Source organism: Phyllostomus hastatus, unplaced genomic scaffold, assembly GCF_019186645.2.
Source record: "Phyllostomus hastatus isolate PE091 unplaced genomic scaffold, TTU_PhHast_1.1 phas_scaffold_55, whole genome shotgun sequence".
NCBI classification, from domain to species: Eukaryota; Metazoa; Chordata; class Mammalia; order Chiroptera; family Phyllostomidae; genus Phyllostomus; species Phyllostomus hastatus.
Window position 1 is genome coordinate 13,657,916 of NW_025334035.1, and position 23,276 is coordinate 13,681,191.

General features: G+C 47.2%; 1 protein-coding gene across 5 annotated transcripts; it reads left to right on the forward strand.

Moving 5' to 3' along the window:
* Positions 1-144: 144 nt before the first annotated feature.
* On the forward strand, positions 145-22,328 carry ATPAF2 (ATP synthase mitochondrial F1 complex assembly factor 2). 5 transcript variants are annotated; one of them, XM_045824676.1, is made up of 8 exons: positions 145-460; positions 6,131-6,257; positions 8,649-8,693; positions 10,498-10,595; positions 12,173-12,253; positions 19,621-19,733; positions 20,220-20,335; positions 21,966-22,328. In XM_045824676.1, exons 1-8 carry the CDS (start codon positions 339-341, stop codon positions 22,101-22,103), a joined length of 840 nt encoding a protein of 279 aa, XP_045680632.1. In that variant the 5' UTR covers positions 145-338; the 3' UTR covers positions 22,104-22,328. The 5 variants fall into 5 exon arrangements, with proteins under 5 accessions (XP_045680632.1, XP_045680631.1, XP_045680635.1 ...); XM_045824675.1 differs by lacking the exon at positions 6,131-6,257 and adding an exon at positions 8,935-9,080; XM_045824679.1 differs by lacking the exon at positions 12,173-12,253.
* The last annotated feature ends 948 nt before the right edge of the window (positions 22,329-23,276 follow it).

Below are 23,276 nucleotides of genomic sequence, written 5' to 3' on the forward strand. Positions count from 1 at the left end.
CACCCATTGGCGGGCAGAAGAAACACGTGGTGGGGTGGACCAGGCGCCCTCTGGGACTTGTAGTCTTCTCGCGGAAGCGCGGCTTAAAGGGGCGGGGCAAGGTGCGTTTGTGATGCTGATTGACTGGGGGTGTGCGCAGGAGACGCGTCGGAGTGACGGCGAGCCGCTTGCGACGTGCGGAAGATGGCGGCGTCCTGGGGAGTCTGAGGGCTCTGGGGAGGCCGTGAGAGGTGTTTGTACAATCGGAGCTTGCGCCTAGGGATCCTTTAGCTTGGTGTTTCCTGCTCTAAGGTTCGCACCGGTTGTCCTCCCAGGCCCTCGGATGCGATGTGGAGGAGATGCCTCTGCCTGCGGGACAGGTGGCGCCGGCTCCTGAACCAACCCTCAGGTGGTCCCACGGCCACCGTCAGGACGGGGGCAAACATCCCGTCCCTATCCCGGGCCTACGCTCCACCGGCAGGTGAGGAAAAACAGGCTGTGTCCCCCTTTGGCCAGGGACGGAGCCGGGCTAAGGTGGGCTGAGAGGTTCTGCCGATCCGGGCGGGGTAACCGAGGCAGGACTCAGGCTCATCGGGTTACACAGCCCAGTCGGGCCTCGTTACAGATTGGGGAAGAGACCCCCAGACTAGGGCAGGGACCACTGGAGGGCACACACCTCCCACGTCTCACACATTTCTCCAAGCCAGGGACAGTAACTGACATTGGGCACGTGCGACTTTCTCAAAGTTTATGGCTTTTTTCTCTTTAGTAAGGAAAGCAGAAGTCACCCTTGTTTCCAAGGGAAATTCGGGTCTGTATCTGTACTACTCTAAGGTCACAGAGCAGACTCAGAGATTAGTGGAGAGCAAAGGTCAGCTTGTCTGCCTCCTTTCTGTGTCTAAAAAGCCCACCCAGCAGGACTAGAACCCAGGTCTTCCATCCTGGCCCTCCCACTGCCCTACCACAACCACTGCCACCTCTGCTAACGAGTTGATTGGTGCTTCTTGCCTCCTCCTTCCAGTTCTGGCTCTGATGAGACCTAGGAGAAGGTATCGGCTCATTCATTGCTTCTGGGGAGAGATCAGTTAAAAGAGTGAAAAGCAGTAACACTCTTCTTACATTCGATTTGTTTTTCTGTGCTGAGGGCAGGAAGCCTGGTGACCTTCCAGACAGGTAGAATGCGCTCCCTACCTGGTTGATGTTCATTGTCAAGTGCAGGTTATCATATCCTGGTTAAACAGTAGCTTAAGGGAAGTATGTAGAAGTTATGAAAACACAAAGAAGCACCTACTCCTGTCTTGAGAGTGTCTAGAAGGGGTCTTGGGTTTTTTGAAAGAACATTTAGATGGAGAGCCCATAGATGAGTAGGAGCATGGTGTAGAGGAGGAAGAAGTATGCTGGACAGCTAGAACACATCTAGAGGTGACAGTGGGGTATGAGGGATCTTGCTGTGATACTACCTGTTTTCAAAAAATCTAGAACTCTACAGGCAGTTGGGCATGATGGCAGGGTTACAAATCTGGGTCCTGAGGCTGGCGGAACTTTTGAGATACTATGTGATTTTGGCCTCATTTTCTGTGTGAATCGAAGGACTAGGTTGCCTCTGAGAGTCCCTCTGTTAAATTCCATAATTTTATACAAATGTTGGATGCAGCTGAAAGCTGAGGTCTCACCTGTCAGGGCCCCAGTGAAGAGGAAGGAAGGGCTTCTGTGATAATTATGATTTATAATAATAAATAAATAAATAAATAAATAAATAAATATATATATATATATATATATATATATATATTTGGTCTTTGTCCTCTTCTTGGCACACAGCTCCTAAAAAGCCATAAGAGCTGTGGGAGAATCTTTTGTTAAAATATTTGGTCTTTTGTCCTCAGGTAGCTCCAGAGTGAGAAAGATGAGGGTGAGGGGTGTCTTTCAGCCACACCTGAGCTTATGTCAGGGAGGTGACTTTTAGAAAACCCCTAAGGATGGGGATTGGTCACCATGGGAACCAACTGTGTGATTAGGGGATTGAACTTCTAGCCCTACCCCCTGACCTCTAGGGAAGGGAGAGGGGCTGAAGATTGACTTGATCATTAATTGCCTATTTGCCTACATAAATGAAGCTTCCCTAAAATCCCTGAATCATGGGTTCTCAGAGGTTCAGAGAGCTTGCAGGTTGGTGAACCTATAGAGATGTCAGGAGAGCAGCATGTCCAGAAAGGGTATGGAAGTTCCTCGCTCCTAACCACATACTTTGACTTGTGCATTTCTTCCATCCACTGTTCCTGAGTTGTATCCTTTTGTAATAAGTGAGTAATCTAGTAAGTGAATTATTTTCCTGAGTTCTTTGAGCTGCTGTAGCAAATGAATCTAACATGAGGAACCTCATCATTGGAACATCTGATTTATAGCCAGTTGGGTTGGTTAGAAGCACAGGTGACAACCTGGACTTTCCACTGGAGTCTGAAGGGGTCAGAGCGGGTAGATGAGGCAGTCAGTCTTGAGGGATTGAGACCTTAACCTGGAATCTGATGCTAACTCAGACCTTAATTGAATTGTAGGACTCCCAGCTGGTGTGGCAGTTAATTGGTGGGAAAACCTTTACTCATTTGGAGTTGTCTGTGTGAGTGTGTAAAGCACAGGTGGCTAGCTAGCCGAATCCGGCCCTCCACCTTGTTCCATCTGGCCCAGCACTGTGTTTCTACCCGGCAGCAGCGCCGAGCTCCTTGCCCCTAGTTAAGGAGTAGTTACATTTATACAGTTCTAAAATTACATTCGGCCCTTTGAAGGCAACTGCAAGGCTGATGTGGCCCCCAGTGAAAATGAGTTTGACACCCCTGATGTAAAGGAAAACGATAGTTCCCCCCCCTCCCCACCCCATGCAGCATCCCAGGGAGTTCACCTAAGTTGGCAAACACACAGGGTTACTTTAGGTTAGTGGATGCCACTTCCCATTATAGTGGCATTCCATCTGCCATCTCCTTTTCCTTTCTACTGCCACTGACTAGTTTAGGCTCTTGGAAGGACTTGGCACATGGTAGGTAGTCATCCATGAAAGAGAATATGAATAAACAAAAGAATAAAGCACAGTGGAAAGGGGGTACGTGAATCAGGCCTATGAGCAATCTACTGAGACTTCACCAGTTCTGAGATTCTGAGAATCCCCGAAGTGGTGAAGATTAAATCCAAGTAGAGCCTTGATGGAGACTGTAATTGACAGGCAGATTGAGCTTGGTCCCTAGGAATGGCCATGTCATTGAGGTTTGTCAGAATGACAGAAGGGAGTTAGGAAAGGGTCACTGGGGTGTAGGGGAAGTTGCAGCAAGGACACCTGTGTGAGGCTGTGTGACAGTCCCGCTCTGCATCAGCTGCTGGGAGGGGAAGGTGTTCTGGAGAGGAAGCATATCTGGCTGAGTGCAAACACCCAGTGAAGTCAAGGTTAGAAGTCTTGTCTACTCCATTTATAGATTGTCTGTCACCTGGACAAGTCATTGAGCTTCTCAGAGTCTACCACCTCAGAGGCATCACCTGCCCTGGTTATGGTAGGTTGAGGGAGAATCTGTAGATAAGGTGTCCAGCCTGCCACCTGTTTTTGTTAGCAAAGTTTTATTGGCACACAGCCACACTCATTTACTTATGTATTGTCTAGGGCTGCTTTCACTGCAATGGCAGAGTTGACTGGTTGCAACAGACACCAAATGGGCTGCAAAGCCTAAAATATTTACTGTGTTTGGCTCTTTACAGGAAAAAAAAAAAAAGCCAACCTCTCCTCTTTGGGAAAAGTGTGTTTAGCCCATTTACACTAATTGCTATGGCAGATACATTTGGCCTAAAGAATTCTGTAACAGATTTATTGAGGTATAATTCACTTATTCTTCACTTATTTAAAGTGCACAATTCAGTGTTCTTCAGTATATTCACTGAGTTATGCAGCCATTGCCATGGTCAATTCTAGAACATTTTTATTATTCTGAAAAGAAACCCTGTGACCTTCAACTCTCACCCCTTCATTGGCCCTGCCAGCCCTAGGCAACAGCTACTTTCCGTCTCTATAGATTTCCCTATTTTGAACATTTTATATAAATGGAATGTGGTCTTTTTTGACTAGCTTTTTTTCACTTAGACTTTTTTTTTTAGAAGGGAGAGAATAATCAGTGTGTGGTTGCCTCTTATGCACCCCCAGTTGGGGACCTGGCCTGCAACCCAGGAATGTGTCCTAACTGGGAATGAACCAGTGACTTTTTGGTTCACAGGCTGGTACTCTATCCACGGAGCTATACCAGTCAGGCTCACTTAGATTGTTTTCAAGATTTATCTAAGTTATGGCATGTACCAATATTCTTTTTCATTGCTGAATAATATTCCATCTTATTTATCCATTCTTTTGTTGATGAACATTTGGGTTTCCATCTTTTGACTATTCTGTGTAATGCTGCTATAAACATTCATATACAAGTTTTTTATGTGGGCATATGTTTTCATTTCTCATATATCTACCTGTAGAATTTCTGGATCAAATGGTAACTGTTTAACTTTTTGAGGAACTGCCACACTGCCTGCCAAGTGGTTGCACCATTTTACATTTCTACCTGCAGGGTATGAAAATTCAAAGTTCTCCATATCCTCAGCACTTGTTATTATGTCTTTTTTATTTTAGCCATCCTAGTAAATGTGCATTGGTATCTCCTGATTTTGATTTGCATTTCTCTTTTAAAAAAAATGCATGGATTCCAAAGAGAGGAGAAGGGGGAGAGAAAGACAGAGAAACATCGATCGGTTGCCTCCTAAAAATTGCCTCGACTGGGACCAAACTTGCAACCTAGGCATATGCCCTAACTGAGAATTGAACCCATGACCTCCTGGCTTATAGGATGATGCTCCAAACAACTGAGCCAAACCAGCCATGCAATTTGCATTTCCCTGATGATGAATGATATTGAGGGTGTTTTTATGTGCTTATTGGACATTTGTACATTGTCTTTGCAGAAATGTCTATTCAGATCCTATGACCATTTTTAATTGGGTTATTTGTCTTTTTATCATTGAGTTGGAAGGGTTCTTTATATAGTTGGCCTGAAGAATTATGATGCCAGAAATAGTTTGTCAGAGCCCCCTCTCCTCCCATTAGGGATGAAGGGGTACCCTGAAAGAGAGAACTTCAGCTTTAAGGCTAAAGGCCCACCAGATGGCACTGTTTAAAAAGATAATGGTTGTTAAACAGCTATGAGAAAGCACTTCTGTCCTTGGTGCACAGTGGGAGTTGTAGTCTTTACACATCAGAGGCCACCAGTGATCGAGGCTGATGGAAAGATAGCTCACTGGTCCCCAAAGTCTGGGCCAGAAGGGCAGGGGAGGGGCAATGACACAGGACATGGCCTGTTTCTCCATGTGGGTTGGAGCAGCCTCATAGGAAGGGGACCCAATGGACAGTGCTTTCCAATTCAGCACTCCTCACATGAGCAGGTTTCTTTTTTTTTTTTTTTTAATATTTTATTTATTTATTTATTTTTAGAGAGGGAAGGGAGGGAGAGAGAGAGGGGGAGAGGGAGGGAGAGAGAGAAAGAGAAAGAGAGAAAAACATCAATGTGTGGTTGGTGGGGGTTATGGCCTGCAACCCAGGAATGTACCCTGGCTGGGAATCGAACCTGGGACACTTTGGTTCCCAGCCCGCGCTCAATCCACTGAGCTATGCCAGCCAGGGCGAGCAGGTTTCTTGTGGTTAGCTTTTTTGCTTACCCATTTCTTTGTATCTACATAGTCCACAAAATTGTCTCTTAAAAGGCGCTGAGCATGTTTTTGCCACAGAAACACATGTTCTGTAAGGGGAGGGATTCATACTCAAAGCAGACCCGAGTTCTGTGTGACTCTACAAGGCTAGGCTGTTTCTTTTGTCTCTAAAGATGGTGTTCCTGTGTCTGTCATATGGCCCTGTATTCACGGAGACCATGGACATGTCACAGGCTTCTGGCAGCTTCATGGTTTGTCCTGTGTGACCTAAGACCTCTGAGGGCCCGGGTGAAGAAACTTTGTCTTTTGTCATTGTTGCGGAGCATGGCTGCCACCCTGTGAATTTTCCAGATCATATTTGTCTTTGAGAACTCCTAACTTGGCTTCCTCTATCTTTCCTACTGTAACCTGTCTGACCCTTTCTTCCCAGGTCTGGCCCCCACCACCTTCTCTGGGCATCTCAGACCCTCCCCTGCTGGATAGCTGCAGTCTTCTCCTTCTCACCATCTTTCTCGTTCTTCAGAACTCTGTGTTCTCTTGAGGCCCCAGACTTCCATGTAAGCTTTACCCTCTGCTGGAAACTTTTGCACACATATCCTCCCAGAAATGAATCTATCAGTGCAGGCTAACTCACTCCTTCCTCTCCAGGTCTCAGAGAGAATCTGGCTGCTGGGGCCTCTTTCTTTAGTCCACGAGGAGGATGAGCTCCCCGGCACATGTGTCAGGGTTCCTTGTACTTCCTTGGCCCTTGTGGTCACTTCACTGTTTGTCTGGTTTAGAGTCTGTCTCCCCACTGGACAGTTACTGCCTCTAGGTTAGGGCTGAGCTTTGAGTCCTATTGCCAGGACTTAACATTCTCCCTGGAAAGGGTTTAGGACTCACCAAAGTCTGTGTCAGAACTCCCAACGCTGAAGCCTGCCCTCCTCCTGTCCCCCACCTATTTAGGAGAGCCCCTATGTAAGACACCCCACACTGGCCCCGTTGCCTGAGGCCTGGCAGCATTGGTTCTCCGTTTGCCCAGCTGTTCTCTCCTTCTGCATGGGTTTCTCCTGTTTGGGGCAGTATTGGTTGCCCCTTACTTGCCCCTGCATCCATCCCACTCCCTTCCAGATTTTCCTTCCTACTGACAGATAGAGAAGTGGGCCTGGCCAAAATGAGAGTCAAGGCCTGATCAGCAAAGCAGGAAAGAAAAGGCTTCCCTTGTGGGGCCTCATGGTCCTCATGCCTTTGGGTGGCTCTGCCTGTGCTGTCAGTGGCCGTTCCTTGACCCAGTGTCTTGGACCCATTTCCCAGGGCTCTGTGGGGCTGTGTGCTAGAACTCTCTCCACTAACACTTCCTGCTGAGGGGAGGACCCCCATACCCGCCCCTGTGATGAGTCAGAGCTTCCAGAATTCCTCCCACCTTCTGCCTGGCCTGGCTTTGGCCACCATCCTGGACCTTAGACCTCAAGGTCTGAGTGACCTTGAGGGCCTGTAAAGCAATAATTTAAAAGGTGCAGGCCATGTAACCCTCCTACTTTGGTGTCAGGTGTGAGGGCATCAGTATTATGATTTCAGAGGAAGGTGGTAAATTGTGTCAGAATAATGTAGCTGCATCTCGGTTCTCAGATCTGATCACTTTTTAAAAAATTTAAACTCTATGAAGACAGAGACTTTTGTCTGTTTTATTCACTGTTTTATCCCAAGTTCCTAGAACAGTACCTGGCATATAGTTGGTACAAGTATTTTTTTGTGGGAAAACAGTTTGGGTCTTAGTTTAGTAAGTGCAGCCATGGGAATGCAATTTCCCTGTGTAAACGTTAGCAACAGCGAATGAGATTGATGAAAACATCACATACAGTGTTTGGAGGAAGGCCAGACACTCTTTCCATGACTCCCTCCCCACATGCACATAAACTAAGTTCTGATTTTCATAATCTGTTGGAATTAATAAAACTTTTAACAGAAGCTTGGTTTAAAAAATATTAAAAGACGTTAAAAAGCATTAAAAACTAAAATCTCCTTGTCCTTCACATGCTGCATTATTATTTCCAATAAGTAACTTTAGTTAGACTCTGGAGGCTTTACGTACTTGGTGAATATGTGAAGGAACAAATGAATGAATGAGTGAGTGAAGGAATGAAGGCTTTTGTTTATCATGGGCGGTAAGAACTGAGTTATGGTTTATAGCTTCCAAAATGTGACATATTTGTTATTAATCAAAGGCATCTGCATTATTCCTTATGCAGTGCTCTTGGTTTTTAATTCCCCCAGGTGAAAGAGGGGAAATGTGTTCATATTTTCACACTTTATTCAAGTTATTTTCAGAAAGAAACACAGGACAGATTTTTCCCTTCCTAAAGGAAATGTTTGGAGTTCCTGTTTAATATACAGGCAAGCTGGTTAATTAGGTTGATTAATTAATAGAGGATGGGAGATGCTCCTGGGATCTCTAGTCACTGCCTGCACACCACATGCACACACATGAATGTATATATTCACACTGGCTCTCTGCTCATGGTCTCTGCTCATAACTTCATAGAGGCATTGGACTCTTGCCTGAAATGCGTCTCTGGCTTTATCAAAGTCAGACATTGTCTTTAGTTTCCGGCACACGCACTGGCATGGGGTAGCACTGGGATGGGGGTGGTGTGGGGAGGAGCGTGCTTAGAAGTCAAAGCAGAAGATGCTGGAAAAGTCTGTCGTGTCAGACAGTCTGCAGGTTCTTGATGCTCTGTGATCAGACTGTCCCTGGGCTGGTGGGGGCTTGACCAGTTGTCCTGCTTCTCCCTCATCCCTGGAGAGTGAATACCCACCCCTCCGGCTTTAATCAGAAGCCATTGATTATGCCACATAGAGTAGGGCAGACTTTGAATAGTGATATGAAAATCAAGCCAATCCATCAGCATTAGCTGGTCTTCTGTCTCAACATGATTTTAAACTGCCTTTTTGAAAAATCTTTCTCACAGAAAGGAAGAGGTTTTATCAGAATGTCAGCATCACACAGGGTGAAGGTGAGTATCTGAAATTTTGACTGTCTCTTTTTCTTTCGATGAATGGGTAGAAACATTTTTTATCTTCAGCCAGTTCAGTGGTGAGCTTGCCCTTCGCACTTTTGTCAGATGTGTTTCTGAAAGCCCTGTGTGGAGGGGCTCAGGGTTGCCTTTGTCCACACCAGATCAAGTAGCCAAATGCAGGAATGGTCGCTTGATTCTGCTTAACGATCCCTGAGAGGTTTTCATTTGATCTTTCAAGGTGGCTTTGAGATAAACTTGGACCGCAGGAAGCTGAAAACTCCTCAGGCCAAGCTCTTTACTGTCCCCAGCGAGGCCCTGGCTATCGCAGTGGCCACGGAATGGGACTGCCAGCAGGACACCATCAAGTTCTACACCATGCACCTGGTAACAAGTTCCCATCCTGTGCCTCGGTGCCTGCTGTGGGCTTTCTAGGGTGCCTGGCAAGAATCGAGACTCCTACCCTAATGCAACAAAGTCCTGGGGGATGGGCTCTGGCCACACTTGACTCCTCGAATATGCCAAACGATCCCCCCTGTGCTTGGCCACCTGCAGGTCCCCTGCTCAGAGTGCTGTTCGGGATGGCTGGCTCCTCCTCTGGTCTCAGGGCAGGTGTTACCCTCCCTCACTGCCCAGCTGTCTTATGTTCTGTCATAGCAGCTGCCCCTTTGTTTCATCAGCACTACAGTTTGTAGTGTCTGTGTTATGTCTGTGTTGCCTTGTTCAGCACAGAAGGGTAGGGCCACAGCCATCTTACTAGCACATAGACGGTTCCTAGTATGAAGTTTAATTGGTACCCAGTATTGGTTCAGAACCCAAGGGGCAGGTGGCTGAGGACCCCCTACCATGAAGCCGGCCCCCCTCCACACAGGGTGACTCACTGAGGCAGTAGAACAGCCTGAGAAAGGGGGCAACTGGGTTCTTTGGGTCCAGATTCTGCAGCTTCCAAACTGTAACCTTGGGTGAGTTACTGCCGCTTTTCAGCCCCAGGTTCTCCATCTGTGAGAGGTGGGGGATGATAGTGCCCATTCATGGAGGTGTTCAGGGTGGGATGAGCTGACACAGAAAGGCCTGGGTGTGGTCATGGTGCACACAGAAAGAGCGTTCAGTCAGCCCTGGAACTGGTGCTGTCCTGGCCACCACTACACTTGGCCCTGACTCACAGACGCAGGCAGGCTTCCATAACGTCTTTCCAGCCTCCTGCGGTGCTGGCCTGTGCTGGGACTATCTGATAACATTAGGGTGACAGGACACAAACTAATTGTTCAAGCACCTAAGCAGCCTGCTACCGACTGGGCAAATCTGGAAAATAGTCCCACTTCCATCTTGGCTGATAGGTTCCCTGCTTTCTGAGGTGTTAAGAGAGCCAGCTGGTAAGGTTTCAGTCAGATCCAAATTCCAGTAATTCTTGTGTGTCCTATGTACTGAGTTTGAACTCTATGGGACTCAGTTTCCACATCTCTGAAATGGGGATAATAGTACTTACCCAAAGAGTGGTTGTGAGGATTAAATATAGCTGAGCTTGGTAGTAAGAAGATGAGACCTTGGGAAGCACATGAGTCTCAGGGACAGCACAGTGCCCCGTTGGCATGGGACTTGTCCGTTGTGAGCTCACAGCTGATGGGCTGCAGCTGAGGTTGTGCAGATACCACAGGTCAAAGGCTTTGGCTTGGCACTGCTGCCTGGTGGCTCTTCCAGGCTGGTTCTTCCTGCAGCTGTGGGCTGGACACGATGAGCTTGGGAAGGCAGTGCTTTTTGTCTAGACCCAGGGGGTGGTGATGGAACTTCCTGTCTTTTCATGCAGACCACATTGTGCAACACATCTTTAGACAACCCAACCCAGCGAAACAAGGACCAGCTGATCCGGGCGGCTGTGAAGTTCCTGGACACAGATACCATCTGGTAATTGACACTTAATGAGCATTTCCCTTGGACCCAGTGAGTCCCTTGGGCTGATCTGTCTCGTTTGCCTCGCTATCAGTAGGAGAGGAGGCAGGCCTTATTCTGTCATCTCACAGGGCAGGGAAAGCAGTCCGGTTGATATCAACATTTAGCTGCCCTGCAGATCCCCAGAGAGGAGACCTCCTTCGGCTGCAACGATGTATATGCAGCTCTTACAGGCTCCAGGGCCAAGGGCCGCAGTTGCCAACCCCAGCAGGGTCTCTGACCCTAGACCTTCGCCTCCCAGCACGCCCTCCTGTAGGCATCCTCATCACTGCTTGTCAGCCTGGGCACAGAGATGGTCAGATGTCAGTATTCAGGAGCTGGCTTCCTCCACTTCTAAATTTTCCTTTGGTGTCTGTGTTCTTTATTTTTTAATTATTTCTTTTGTACTTGTATATTTGTTGTAGGAATTGGCTCACTCAATTTTATAGGCCAAACAGTCCACAGGCTGCCATCTGCAAGCTAGAGATTTAAAGCCAGTGGCATAATTCAGCCTCGATCTGAAGGCCTTAAAAAAAATACACACTCACAAACAGATTTATTATCAATAACGACTCACAGGAACATGCACACTAAGAAGTCCCGATGTCTTCAGTCGGCACACTGCAGACCCAGGAGAGCTGATGTGCAGTCCAGTCTGTGTGCTGGCAGGACTAGAGCAAGCCTTGGTGTAAGGCAGAAGAAGACCTGATGTCCCAGCTTCAGGCATTCGAGTGGAAGGAGTTCCCTTCTCCACATCCTTTAGCTAATGAATGGTGATGTTGAAGGAGAGCTAAAAAGGCCCCATGTTTGTGACCTGAGAGCCCTGAATCTGACTCTGTCACAGATGGCACATGGGTTGGCAGTCAGGGGCCGAAGAGGGAAAGTTGCTCCTGGAGAGGCAGCCAGCAGGGCCGCTTTTGAGTCACTCGTCAGAAAGTGCACTCCATATGTGCTAGGGACCATTTGATTGCAGGGATCAGAGACCTCTCCAGTGTAGCTCAGATAAAAGGGTTTTCTTGAAAACAATACAGGGGCCCTGGTGGGAAATAAAGGACGGTTGGCCAGCAGGTATGGGAGCTAGAAGACTGGGTCCCAGAGCTCTTCCCTCCACCCTGGGGGAGAGTCTTCCCACTCACCCGCTGCTCAGCAGCCCAGGTTTCCCACGCCTTATGAATGGCACTAACACAGCTCTGTAAGCCTGGACCTGTCAGACACTGAGGAAAATTGGGACAGGGCTCTCAAACTCAAGCTCACATTAAAATCCCCCAGAGGGCTTGTGAAAGCAGAGATTTGTGGTCCCACTCCCAGAGGTTCTGCTTTCTGTAGGAGTGGGCTGGGGCCTGAGAATTTGCACTTACACAAGGTCCCAGGTGGTGCTCTGTGGCTGGCCCTAAGGCCTTACTGTGAGAACACTGCTTTAGGGGGAAGAATTGTGGGGCTGGGGCAGTGGTGAAGTTCTGTTTGCTGTTGCCTTATGTGTTTTTCTGTTGTCTGTCACTGAATGAAGGAATTGTACTTTTTTATTAATGAAAGCGATTTTTACAATGAATTAGCTATAGGGTGGAAGAGCCAGAGACATTAGTGGAACTTCAAAAGAACGAGTGGGACCCAATCATAGCATGGGCCGAGAAGAGGTAAGATGTGCAACCCCGTGGCACTGGGCAGGCTGTTAGAGACTGGGGGCTATGCTGGACCAAAGCCCTGAGCTGGTAAACCTCCCAAGTCTAGAGCACCCTTTGGGGCACTGTCCAGGAGTTTGGAGTTTCCACTTTGGAAAACATGGTCCACAGATTTGTCTCAGCTGTCACACAGCAATCACCTGCTATTAGTAGGCATTGTGTTGAGCATAGGTAGGAAGCCTGAGCTCTGCTGTGATGGGCTGTGTGGCCTGGAGCTGGTGACTAGATCTCTCTGAGGGTTGACTTCTTTATCTGTGAGTGGGGCTTTTAACCCTGACCCGTCAGGGCACTGTGAGGCATGAATGAAGTGGTGGCTAGTATCCTGCTTGGCACACAGTAAATGCTCCCATTCTGGCAATCATCGCCTTTACCGTTGTCACAGTTGCTCCACTGTTAAGACAAATCATAAAATGTACTCACACAGGAAAATGTCTGGACAGCGTCCTACAAAATTATAGGTAAGATTTATCCTTTGGATATAAGGTGGCCAAGAATTGATGATACCCAATATTCTTTCCCAAGTAGGAACATTCTTGTACAAGCTGAATAGATTATTGATGTGGTGCCAAAATTCAGTTTCATTCCATTCCAAGGGGACTTTGGAAAGGCTACTACCTCTGTACTGTCTTGACCCCACAGTATTTTTGTAAGCTTACATGGAGTAGCTTTTGGCATAGTGTTTTTCACAAAAGTGATGTCTTTCAATCAGTCTGTCCCATTTGTACACATTTCCTGAGTGCTCACAATGTGCCAGGGATCCTTGGGATCTATAGCAACAGGCATAGCCAGTGTATTAAAGGATCAACTAAAATGTAACAACTATGGTAGTGTGCAAGAACTGTATAATGGATTCAATGTCGTTTTGGGGTCTAATGAAATGTAACAATATTTAGGTGCCTGGAGATCTTTGCTATGATACAACATCATCAGATTTTTGTAGCAGTTGAGATTTCTTTAAAAAACCTTTTTTTAGCCCGGGTTGATGTAGCTCAGTGGATTGAGTACTGGCCTGCAAACCAAAGAGTCACTGGTTTGATTCCCAGTTGGAGCACATGTCTGGGTTGGGGGCCAGGGCCCCTGTTGGGGATGTGGGAGAGGGAACCAATCTTTGTATCTCTTGCCATTGATGTTTCTCTCCCTCTCTTTCTCCCTCACTTACCCTCTCTCTAAAAATAAATTTTTAAAAATTTCAATTTATTTATTGATTTTAGAGAGAGAGAGGAAGGGAAAGAGAGACAGAGAGAGAGGGACATTGCTTTGTTCCACCTATTCATGCATTCACTGTTGATTCCTGTGTGTGTCCTAAAGGGGATTGAACCCACAGCCATGGTATATCAGGACAACACTCTAAGTAACTGACCTACCCAGCTAGGGCAGCAGTTTAGATTTATTGTTGTTAATAATTTACAGAAAAACTGGGCTGTTTTCTATGTTCTATTTGTACTATTAAAATTTCAGCAAGAATATTTTTAAACCAATGGGGAAAATCAGTGACATATGAAAGGAAATCATGGCTTCCGGTCAACATGGCAGAGTGGGTCAACATGGTACTCTAATCTTTCCATGAGTACATCAAAATTACAACAAACTAAAGAACAACTATCATTGCAAACCACCTGAAATCTAGCTGAGCAGAAGTCCCATCACTAATGATACACAGAGAAGCCACATAGAGACTGGTAAGAGGGATGGAGGGGTGCAGAACTGGCAGGTCCCACACCCATGTGTGGTAGTTTAAAATTAGGAGGGATATTTTGGCTGTCAGAGTCCCCATGAGGAGTGAGGAGTGCCAACCCACCCCAGGCTCCCCAGCCCAGGGTTCCAGGGCCAGGAAGAGAAGTCTCCATAACTTTTGGCTGTAAAATCCAGCAAAGATTGTGGGTGACTGAGAGGGAGGTTTGCTGAAATCCCAGGTGTTCCATTTAAGGGCCCACAGATGGACTTCTTTGCTTGGAGCTCCTGCACTGGGTTGGCAGCACAGAAAGGCACCAGGGGTATATGGGAAGAACTAAATGTTATGACTTTATGATGAGGACTGGAGGAGCAGCTTTCCCCCAAACAGAAGTGCTGGCAGAGGCCATTGTTCCTTAGCTGAGCTGTCCCCCTATAGGCACAGGTGGGTACCATATCTGAGTGTCCATAAACCTGCTCACACTGTTCACCTAGCCCTGGTAATACCCTGAAACACTGCCCCATTCAACTTTTGGGCCCACCCAAGCCACTTCCAGTGGTGTTTCCTCCAAAAATGGCCTGTCTTGGCTCATGCTAAAGACTTCCTAAAATTTCCCAAAGGTCCACAAATCTTTTAGAGGTCAGCAGCATCTGGCCTTGGTGTGCTTTGTACTTTTTACAAAACACCCCCAAGCCCAGCACTAGCGGCAGCCAGCCATGGTTTGCAGCTTGGCTTCTGGGCACCGCCAAGATCAGCACTAGTGGTAGCCATCTGCAAATCACTTTGTAGCTCATGCCTGGTGTCCCTGGAACTAGACCTCCCAGGAGGCTCTAGAGCCAGCACACACAGAGGACAGGTTCAGACCACACTGGAGCACTACCCAAACACCTCCTCAAGAAGTGACACATTCAGCCCTGGCTGGTGTGGCATAGTGGGTTGAGCATAGGCCTATGAACCAAGGGGTCGCTGGTTTGATTCCTGGTCTAGGGCCAGGTCCCCAGTAGGGAGTGTGTGAGACACAACCACACATTGATGTTTCTCTCCCTCTTTTTCTCCTTCCCTTCCCCTCTCTCTAAAAATACATAAATAAAATCTTTAAAGAAAAAAAAAGTGACACATTCAAGGGGTAGACTCAATAGGTACTTGACTGCTGATGAAGAGAGTCTTGCTCTGTGGGGTGGGCTCCTGCACAGCAGCTTTTCAGCTGTCATCTTGCCCAATCAGCCTGGGATTCATTCCCTCCCATTGATGTGTCAACAGCAATCAAGGCTCAACTATAAGAGGAGGGTGTACACATCTCTTATGGGGGTGGGGGGAACACCTGGAGCACCTCACTCAGGTGCCCGGGAAGGCAGCCTCATAGGACACCTAATACATAAGTCCACTATACAAAGACTGGGAGACATAGCAGCTCTACCTGATACATAGAAACAAATGCAGGGAGGCAGTCAAAATGAGGAGACAGCGAAACATGGCCCAAATGAAAGAATAGAACAAAATTCCAGGAAAAGAACCAAACAAAATGCAGATAAGCCATCGACTAGATGCAGAATACAAAACACTGGTTGTGCCCTGGCTGGTGTAGCTCAGTGGATTGAGCGCCAGCCTGTGAACCAAAGGGTTGCTGGTTTAATTCCCAGTCAGGGCACATGCCTGGGTTGTGGTCCAGGTCCCCAGTAGGGGGCACTCGAGAGGCAACCACACATTGATGTTTCTCTCCCTCTCTCTCACCCTCTCTCTAAAAATAAATGAAATTAAAAAAAAAAAAACAAACAAAAAAACACTGGTTGTAAGGATGCTCAGTGAACCATGGGAAGAATAGATAAACTCAGTGAGAACTTCAACAAAGATTGAGAAAATAAAAAAGGATCAATCAGAAATGAAGAATATACTAGAAGGAATCAACAGTAGATTAGATGAAGCAGAGGACTGAGTCAGTGATTTGGAAGATAAAGTAACAGAAAACACCCAGCTAGAACAAGAAAATGAAAACAATAATAATAAAAAAAGAATTGTTTAAGGGGCTTCTGGGACAACATCAAATGTACCAACATTCATATCGTGGTGGTGCCAGAAGGGGAAGAGATTGAATAGGGAATTGAAAATGTATTTTAAATAATGACAGAAAAGAATAACTTGGTGAAGGAAATAGACACACAAGTCCAGGAGCACAGAATGAGTTCCAAACAAGATGAACCCGGGGACACTCACACTAAGACACACCATAGTTAAAATGCAAAAGGTTAGCCCTGGCTGGTGTGGCTCAATGGATTGAATGCTGGCCTACGAACCCAAGGGTTGGTGGTTTGATTCCCAGTCAAGGCACATACCTGGGTTGCAGGCCAGGTTCTCAGTGGGGGGTGCACAAGAGGCAACCACACACTGATGTTTCTCTCCATCTTTCTTCCTAAAAATAAATAAATAAATCTTAAAAAAGTAAAATGCAAAAGGTTAAAGACAAAGCATTTTAAAAGCAGCAAGAGAAAAGCAATTACCTACATGGGAGCTCCCATAAGACTCAGCTGAATACTCATCAGAAACTGCAGGCCAGAAGGGATTGGCATAAAATATTCAAACTGATGAAAATCAAGGACCTACAATCAAAATTACTCTATCCAGCAAAACTATCATTTAGAATCTAAGAACAGATAAAGAGCTTCGCAGATAAGAAAAAAGCTAAAGGAGTTCATCACCACCAAACCAGTATTACAAGAAATGTTTAAAGGTCCTTAAGAAGAAGAAAAACTCAAGAGTTTGAATAATAAAATGACAAATACCTATCAACAATTACTTTAAATGCAAATGGATTAAATTGTCCAATCAAAAGGCATAGGGTGGCCGAGTGAATATGAAGTCAAGATCTAAACATATGCTGTCTACAAGAGACTCACTTCAGATCAAAAGACACACATAGAAATCTATGTGATCCTATTAACCACTGTCACCCCAATATATTTAATTAAAAAAGACACACAGAGACTGCAATAAAGGGGTGGAAAAAGTTATTTTCTGAAAATGGAAACAAAAAAGCTGGGATAGCAACACTTAGACAAAATAGACTTTAAAACAAAGGCTATGATGGGACTTCCAGCCAAGATGGAGGTGTTGGTAGACACACTTTGCCTCCTTGCACAACCATAAGAAGGCTTACAACTAACTTCAAAACTAAACAACCAAAACTGCCAGAAACTTGAACTGTATGGAAGTCCAACAACCAAGGTGTTAAAGAAGAAACATTCATCCAGGCTTGTAGGAGGGGTGGAGGTAGGCAGCTGGGGTAGAAAGGCAAGGCAATGGCTGGAGGACTGGGTGGACGAGGTGGCAGTTGGTGGACTGGGCAGTCCCACATTTGTGTACAGATAAACTGGGAGGAACAACTAGGAAGCCGGACAGACCATGCAGCCCAGGGTTACAGCGTGGGGAAAACAAGCCTCAAAACCTCTGGCTGTAATACCGGTGGGGGTTGTGGTAGCAGGAGAAACTCCCAGCCTCACAGGAGAGTTTGTTGGAGAGACACACAGGTTCGTAGAATGTACACAAACCCACCCACCCACCCAGGAATCAGCACCAGAAGGGCCCAATTTGCTTGTGGGAGGTGGAGGAAGTGACTGAAAGCTGGGAGAGCCCACTAGGCAGTGTTTTTCCCTCTTGGACCCCTCCCCCCAACACAGCGCAGCACCACAACGATGTGAGTTGCCCTGCCCTGGAGAATACCTAAAGCTCTTCCCTGAGAATGTAACAAGAGCTTCAAGACAAAAAAATATGGCCCAAATGAAAGAACAGATCAAAGCTCCAAAAGTAGAAGTAAGCAATGAAGAGATAGCCATCCTATCAGATGCAGAGTTCAAAGCCCTGGTAATCAAGATGCTCACAGAAATGGTTGTGTATGATGCAAAATTGAGGAGGAAGTAAAGGCTATGCAAAGTGAAATAAAGTAAAATATACAAGGAACTAACAGTGAAAGGAAGGAAACCAGGACTCAAATCAACAGTTTGGAGCAGAAGAAAGAAACACATTCAACCAGAACAAAGAAACAATTCAAAAACATGAGGAGAGGCTTAGGAACCTTCAGGATAACTTTAAATGTTACAACATCCAAATCATAGGGGTACCAGAAGGAGAAGAGGAAAACAAGAAATTGAAATCTTATTTGAAAAAATAATGGAGAAATTTCCCAATGTGACAAAGGAAGTAGACTTCCAGGAAGTCCAAGAAGTTCAGAGTCTCAAAGAAGTTGGACCCAAGGAGGAAAACACCAAGGCACATCATAATTACTTTGCCCAGGATTAAAGATAAGGGGAGAATCTTAAAAGCAGCAAGAGAAAAGAGTTACCTAAAAGGAGTTCCCATAAGACTATCAGCTGATTTCTTAAAAGAAACCTTGTAGGCCAGAAAGGGCTGGAAAGAAGTATTAAGTCATGAAAGGCAAGGCCCTACATCCAAGATTACTCTGTCCAGCAAAGCTATCATTTAGAATAGAAGGGCGGATAAAAGTGCTTCCCAGATAAGGTCAAATTAAAGGAGTTCATCATTACCAAGCCCTTATTATATGAAATGTTAAAGGGAGTTATCTAAGAAAAAGATCAAAACTATAAACAGTAAAATGACAACAAACACAGCCATCAACAGCTGAACCTAACAACAGAAATGAACTAAGCACACAACTAGAACAGGAACAGAATCAGAAATGGAGATCACAGGGAGGGGGAGGAGGAGAATGGGGGAAAAGGTACAGGGAGCATAATAAGGAGCATAAATGGTATGTACAAAATAGACGGGGAAATTAAGAATAAGAAATGAAGAAGTCAAAGAATTTATATGTATGACCCATACACATGAACTAAAGGGGGTGGGGAATGCTTATGGGTTGATGGGGTGGAGGGGAATAAAGGGGAGAAAAAATGGAACAACTGTAATAGCATAATCAATAAAATATATTTAAAAAACAAAAATAGAAAATATCATTCTTGAAGCCAGCTCATGTCCCAGACCAAAAATAATGCCTTGTACATAGTAGAGGCTTTAATAAACATTTGAAAAAGTGATCAAATGATGTAAGACATACACAAATATTGTAAGGAAACCAACATTTAAAGAAATCTTGTATGACTTCAATGTGAACATTTTTCTTTAAAAGTTTAAAAAGCAGCCTTGGCTGGTGTGGCTCAGTGGATTGAGCACTGGCCTGCAAACCACAGGGTTGTGGGTTCGATTCCCAGTCAGGGCACATGCCTGGGTTTCGGGCTAGGTCCCCATATGGGACGCATGAAAGGCAGCCACACATTGATGTTTCTCACCCTCTCTTTCTCCCTTCCCCTCTCTCAAGATAAAATGTAAAAATCTTAAATAAGTTTGAAAAGCAGGTAGCCTATGATTTTGATGGAGATTCCAGGCAAATAGAATTTCAGGCAGCTGAATGTACTTACTTGCACAACTTGGGCCTCCATTCAGGGCAGTTTCTTGATCCGCTGGCTTTGCTCATGACATAAATGATTAGGTGAGAAGGTGCCAGTGGCAGTTGCTCCCTGAATCCCTAAGACTGACCTTTTGGCCACATGCCCTGAAGGGTTGCATACCTATTCTGCAGTGTAGGGCTTCGCCTCTGGGCAAAAGCTGAGGTACCCAGCACACCAAAGCCTCTTCTTTTCAGGTATGGCGTGGAGATAGGCTCTTCCACCAGCATAATGGGGCCAAGCATCCCAGACAGGACTCGGGAGGTGCTTGTCAGCCACCTGGCATCTTACAACATGTGGGCCTTACAAGGTATGCTTGGCGCTTCCTATGGGCCTAGGAGTGGGATGGATAGGCATGGGTGTCCAAAGCCCAGAGGTTGACAGGAGTGCTCTGGGGTGGCTCTGGTGCTAACTTTGATTCAGTCTGAGGGGACAGCAGGTCTCACCCTTCCAGGAAAAAGTTGGCTCTCTTTTCTTCAGGAGTTCAAGTCTCACCGACCTGGCCCAGGTCCCGTGCCCATCCATGAACCAGTCACTGGGCGGGGGTGGAATGTTGTGCTGGGCCAGGTTCTGGCCACGTGCTCACCGCAGGTAGGAGCAGAGAAGGGCTCTCCCCCAAGGAAACCTAGATGCTCTTGGAGAATGAGGAAGGGATCCAGAGTTGGCCAAAAATCCATAGGCTCTGTGACATGTCTTCCCCCACCTTGTACCTTTGTACCACAAGGAGGAGGTCCAGCAACTGCTCTTGTTCAGCATGGATGGGCCCTGGGTCCTGATTTGGCTTGTGTCCCTGCAGGGATTGAGTTTGTAGTGTCGCAACTCAAGTCTATGGTGCTGACACTGGGCCTGATTGACCTGCGCCTGACTGTGGAGCAGGCCGTGCTGCTGTCCCGCCTGGAGGAGGAGTACCAGGTGAGGCTGGCCCCCTTTCCCTAACCCACCTGGTTTTATTTTCTGTACATAACAAACCTCAAAAAATAGCAATAAAAAAGAGTAACAGTAAGGACTACTACTGTGTTTCAGCATTGTGTTCAGTCAGGTCTCCCCTTATCACCTCACTTCCTCTTCTAAACAACCTGGTCAGGTGGGGCCTGTTGTTACCCCCACTTTACACAGGAGGAAACCAAGGCACAGGTTACACCCCAGAAAATGCTGGAGCCAGTGTTTTGAAGGCCAAGGCCTTCACCCCACGGTTCAGGTGGAGGTTCATGAGCAAATCAAGATCATTCGGGACTGGCATATCTGCCAAACAGGCCTGTTACAATGACTGGGAGCCACACTTGTGCTCTTGGGAGACTGAGCCTCCTGCCCTGACAGTGACACAGTGGGTCTCTGACTGGCAGGGAGCCAAAGGGAGCTGCTGTTTGTGCACAGGTTCTGGTTTAGGGGGCTCAGGACTTTGCTACACTGTCATTTGCATTTTTAATGAGAATTATGGCATCTTTGCAGTCTTTGTTGTTATTTCTCCCACCTCTTAAGGTTGATTGCTGTTACAGATTGGCTCCTAGCACATTTAAACCCTCCTATGATGACAGTATTGCCCACGGCCATCAAGTCATCTGCTCAGAAAAATGCCTGGGGAAAAACTTTCTGGATCACAAAAGAGGCTAGCTCTTCCCTGGGTGTTAGAGACAGTTCGGTGGGAGAGGGTGGCCTGGGGAGCAGAGGCTGTGTGGGTTCTGAGAGGTCTGGAGCCAGGAAACCTGGCTTCTGGTCTGCGCCCTGCTTTTGACTCTGGGACCTGAGCCAGACCCTTGTCTTCTGAACCTGAGGTTTGATCTGCTGCAAAATAGGACGTAACCTGGATTAACATACATGAGTTCTCTTCAGATGGCATAGTGCAATGTCCCAATCGAGATGAGGCCACCCGGCAATGCCGACAGCTTCTGTGGCATGGCAGGTTGTGAGTTCCTGGATGACCAGGGAGGAGGGACAGGCTTGGCCTGGACTCTGACGGACATCTGGGCAGCCACACTGTGTGTCCAGACTCTCCCCTGGAGTAGTTCTTAGAGTCTGGGCAGAGAACCTGCATCCCTGCCCTGCACAACAGAGCAAGAGTGGCCTCCACAGTGGCGCAGCTCCCCAGGAGTCAGAAACTAAGTGACAGTGGAGCCTGAGTTGATTGTTTTGTCCCACCAACGGGGGGCCATTTGCAGCCCAGCCTAGTGGGGCAGCTCATTCAAGGATGACATTTTATAGGCTAACCATGCCCACCTCTTTGTGGGAAGAAGTGTGAAAGGGCAGCATGCAGCCGGCTTGGGGGCACACAGGTGGTTTTTGTACCTGACCTGCCCACAGTGGGAACCACTGGCCAGGCCTGCACTATACCCCTTAGACTATTCGCACCTCGCAGGACACAGGTGCCTGCTCTGGCCACCTGTGTGTTCTTACCTGCCACCTCCCTATTGTGCGTGTCGTGTGTGTTTCAGCAGAATCAGAGCCTGTGGCCCTCTGTCCTGCCATAGAATGGTATGTGGCTCTGGCTGGCAGGCAGCAGGGCACTGAGCTATTCCCTCAACATCATTTCTTGTCCTCTCCTCAGATCCAAAAGTGGGGCAATGTGGAATGGGCCCATGACTATGAGCTCCAGGAGCTGCGGGCACGTACGGCTGCTGGCGCCCTCTTTGTCCACCTCTGCTCTGAGAGCACCACGATCAGGCACAAGCTCCTGCAGGACTGAGGCCCGGGGTGCATGCTTGCATGCCCACAGGATGGAGGCTCCCTCAGCCCAGGGGCACCGTGGCATGGCCCACCTAACACCGCCCTGAGAGGCCCAAGACACAGTGTGCCTGGAGGTCAGCTTGAGTGCAACCTGGGTGCCCCTGCCCCAGCCAGCATGAGGTGGAAACAGGCGATACAAGTGACTTCTCTCCTGATTTTATTAAATACTTCTCTACCCGGGAAAGGTGTTGATCCCTGTTTTCAGTTGCGTCTCCACACATCTTCATTGCTTTCATTACAGCGGCACCTCACTAAAGGCCACAGCTCCCCCCAAGCTCCCCACCCACCCCCAGGGCCATCTGGGACCTGCGGCCTGAAGCTGGGAGCCTCACACTGTGCCAGTCATCAGTTCATCAGCAGACAGCTCTGCATGCCTTGTGTGGCCTTGACCCTCAGCCCAAAGGCTTTTTTTCCTGCTTCTTAATCAGTCTTTTTTTTTTTTTAATACTCAGCCAAGAATATGTTTATTAATTTTAGAGAGAGAGGAAAGGGAGAGAGAGAGGTAAGGGAGAGAGAAAGAGATTGATGTGAGAGAGAAACATTGATCAGATGCCTCTAGTACACACCCAAACTGGGGATCAAATCCCAGCCCAGGCATGTGCTCTGACCGGGGATGGAACCCATGACCTTTCAGTATATGGGACAATGCTCCAACTAACCAAGCCACCCGGCCAGGGCTAATCAGACAATCATTTGAAAGTAAGTCCTCTTGGCTAAGCCAGTTGTTTTTACTTGTTTCTACTGTTTTAGAAAAAAAAATTATTCTTGAAATAGAAAATATACATTATTTCTGGGTTCAAAGCCCTGGCAGGTGTGGGCAAGGCGACCTGACAGGTGCGTGTGTCCCACCTAGGGAGCCCAGGTGTCCTCCAGACTTGGGCAGCAGGCACAGTGGTGTGGTGCCAGAGCCCATGGAGAAGGAAACTGGAGAGTCTGGTTTCAGGTAGCAAAGGCTTTCTGAGCTGCCTGTCCTTGCACGCTGAGTGACAAAATGGTATCGCTCCCATTCATGGAGCACTGGCCACAGGCCAGGTGCTTCCCACACTTGCCTTGCATGTTCCCTGGCCCCTTGACTGTGCTCAGAGAAGGTGCTGTCACCCTCACTGCACAGAGACTCAGGCTGCAGGGGGGA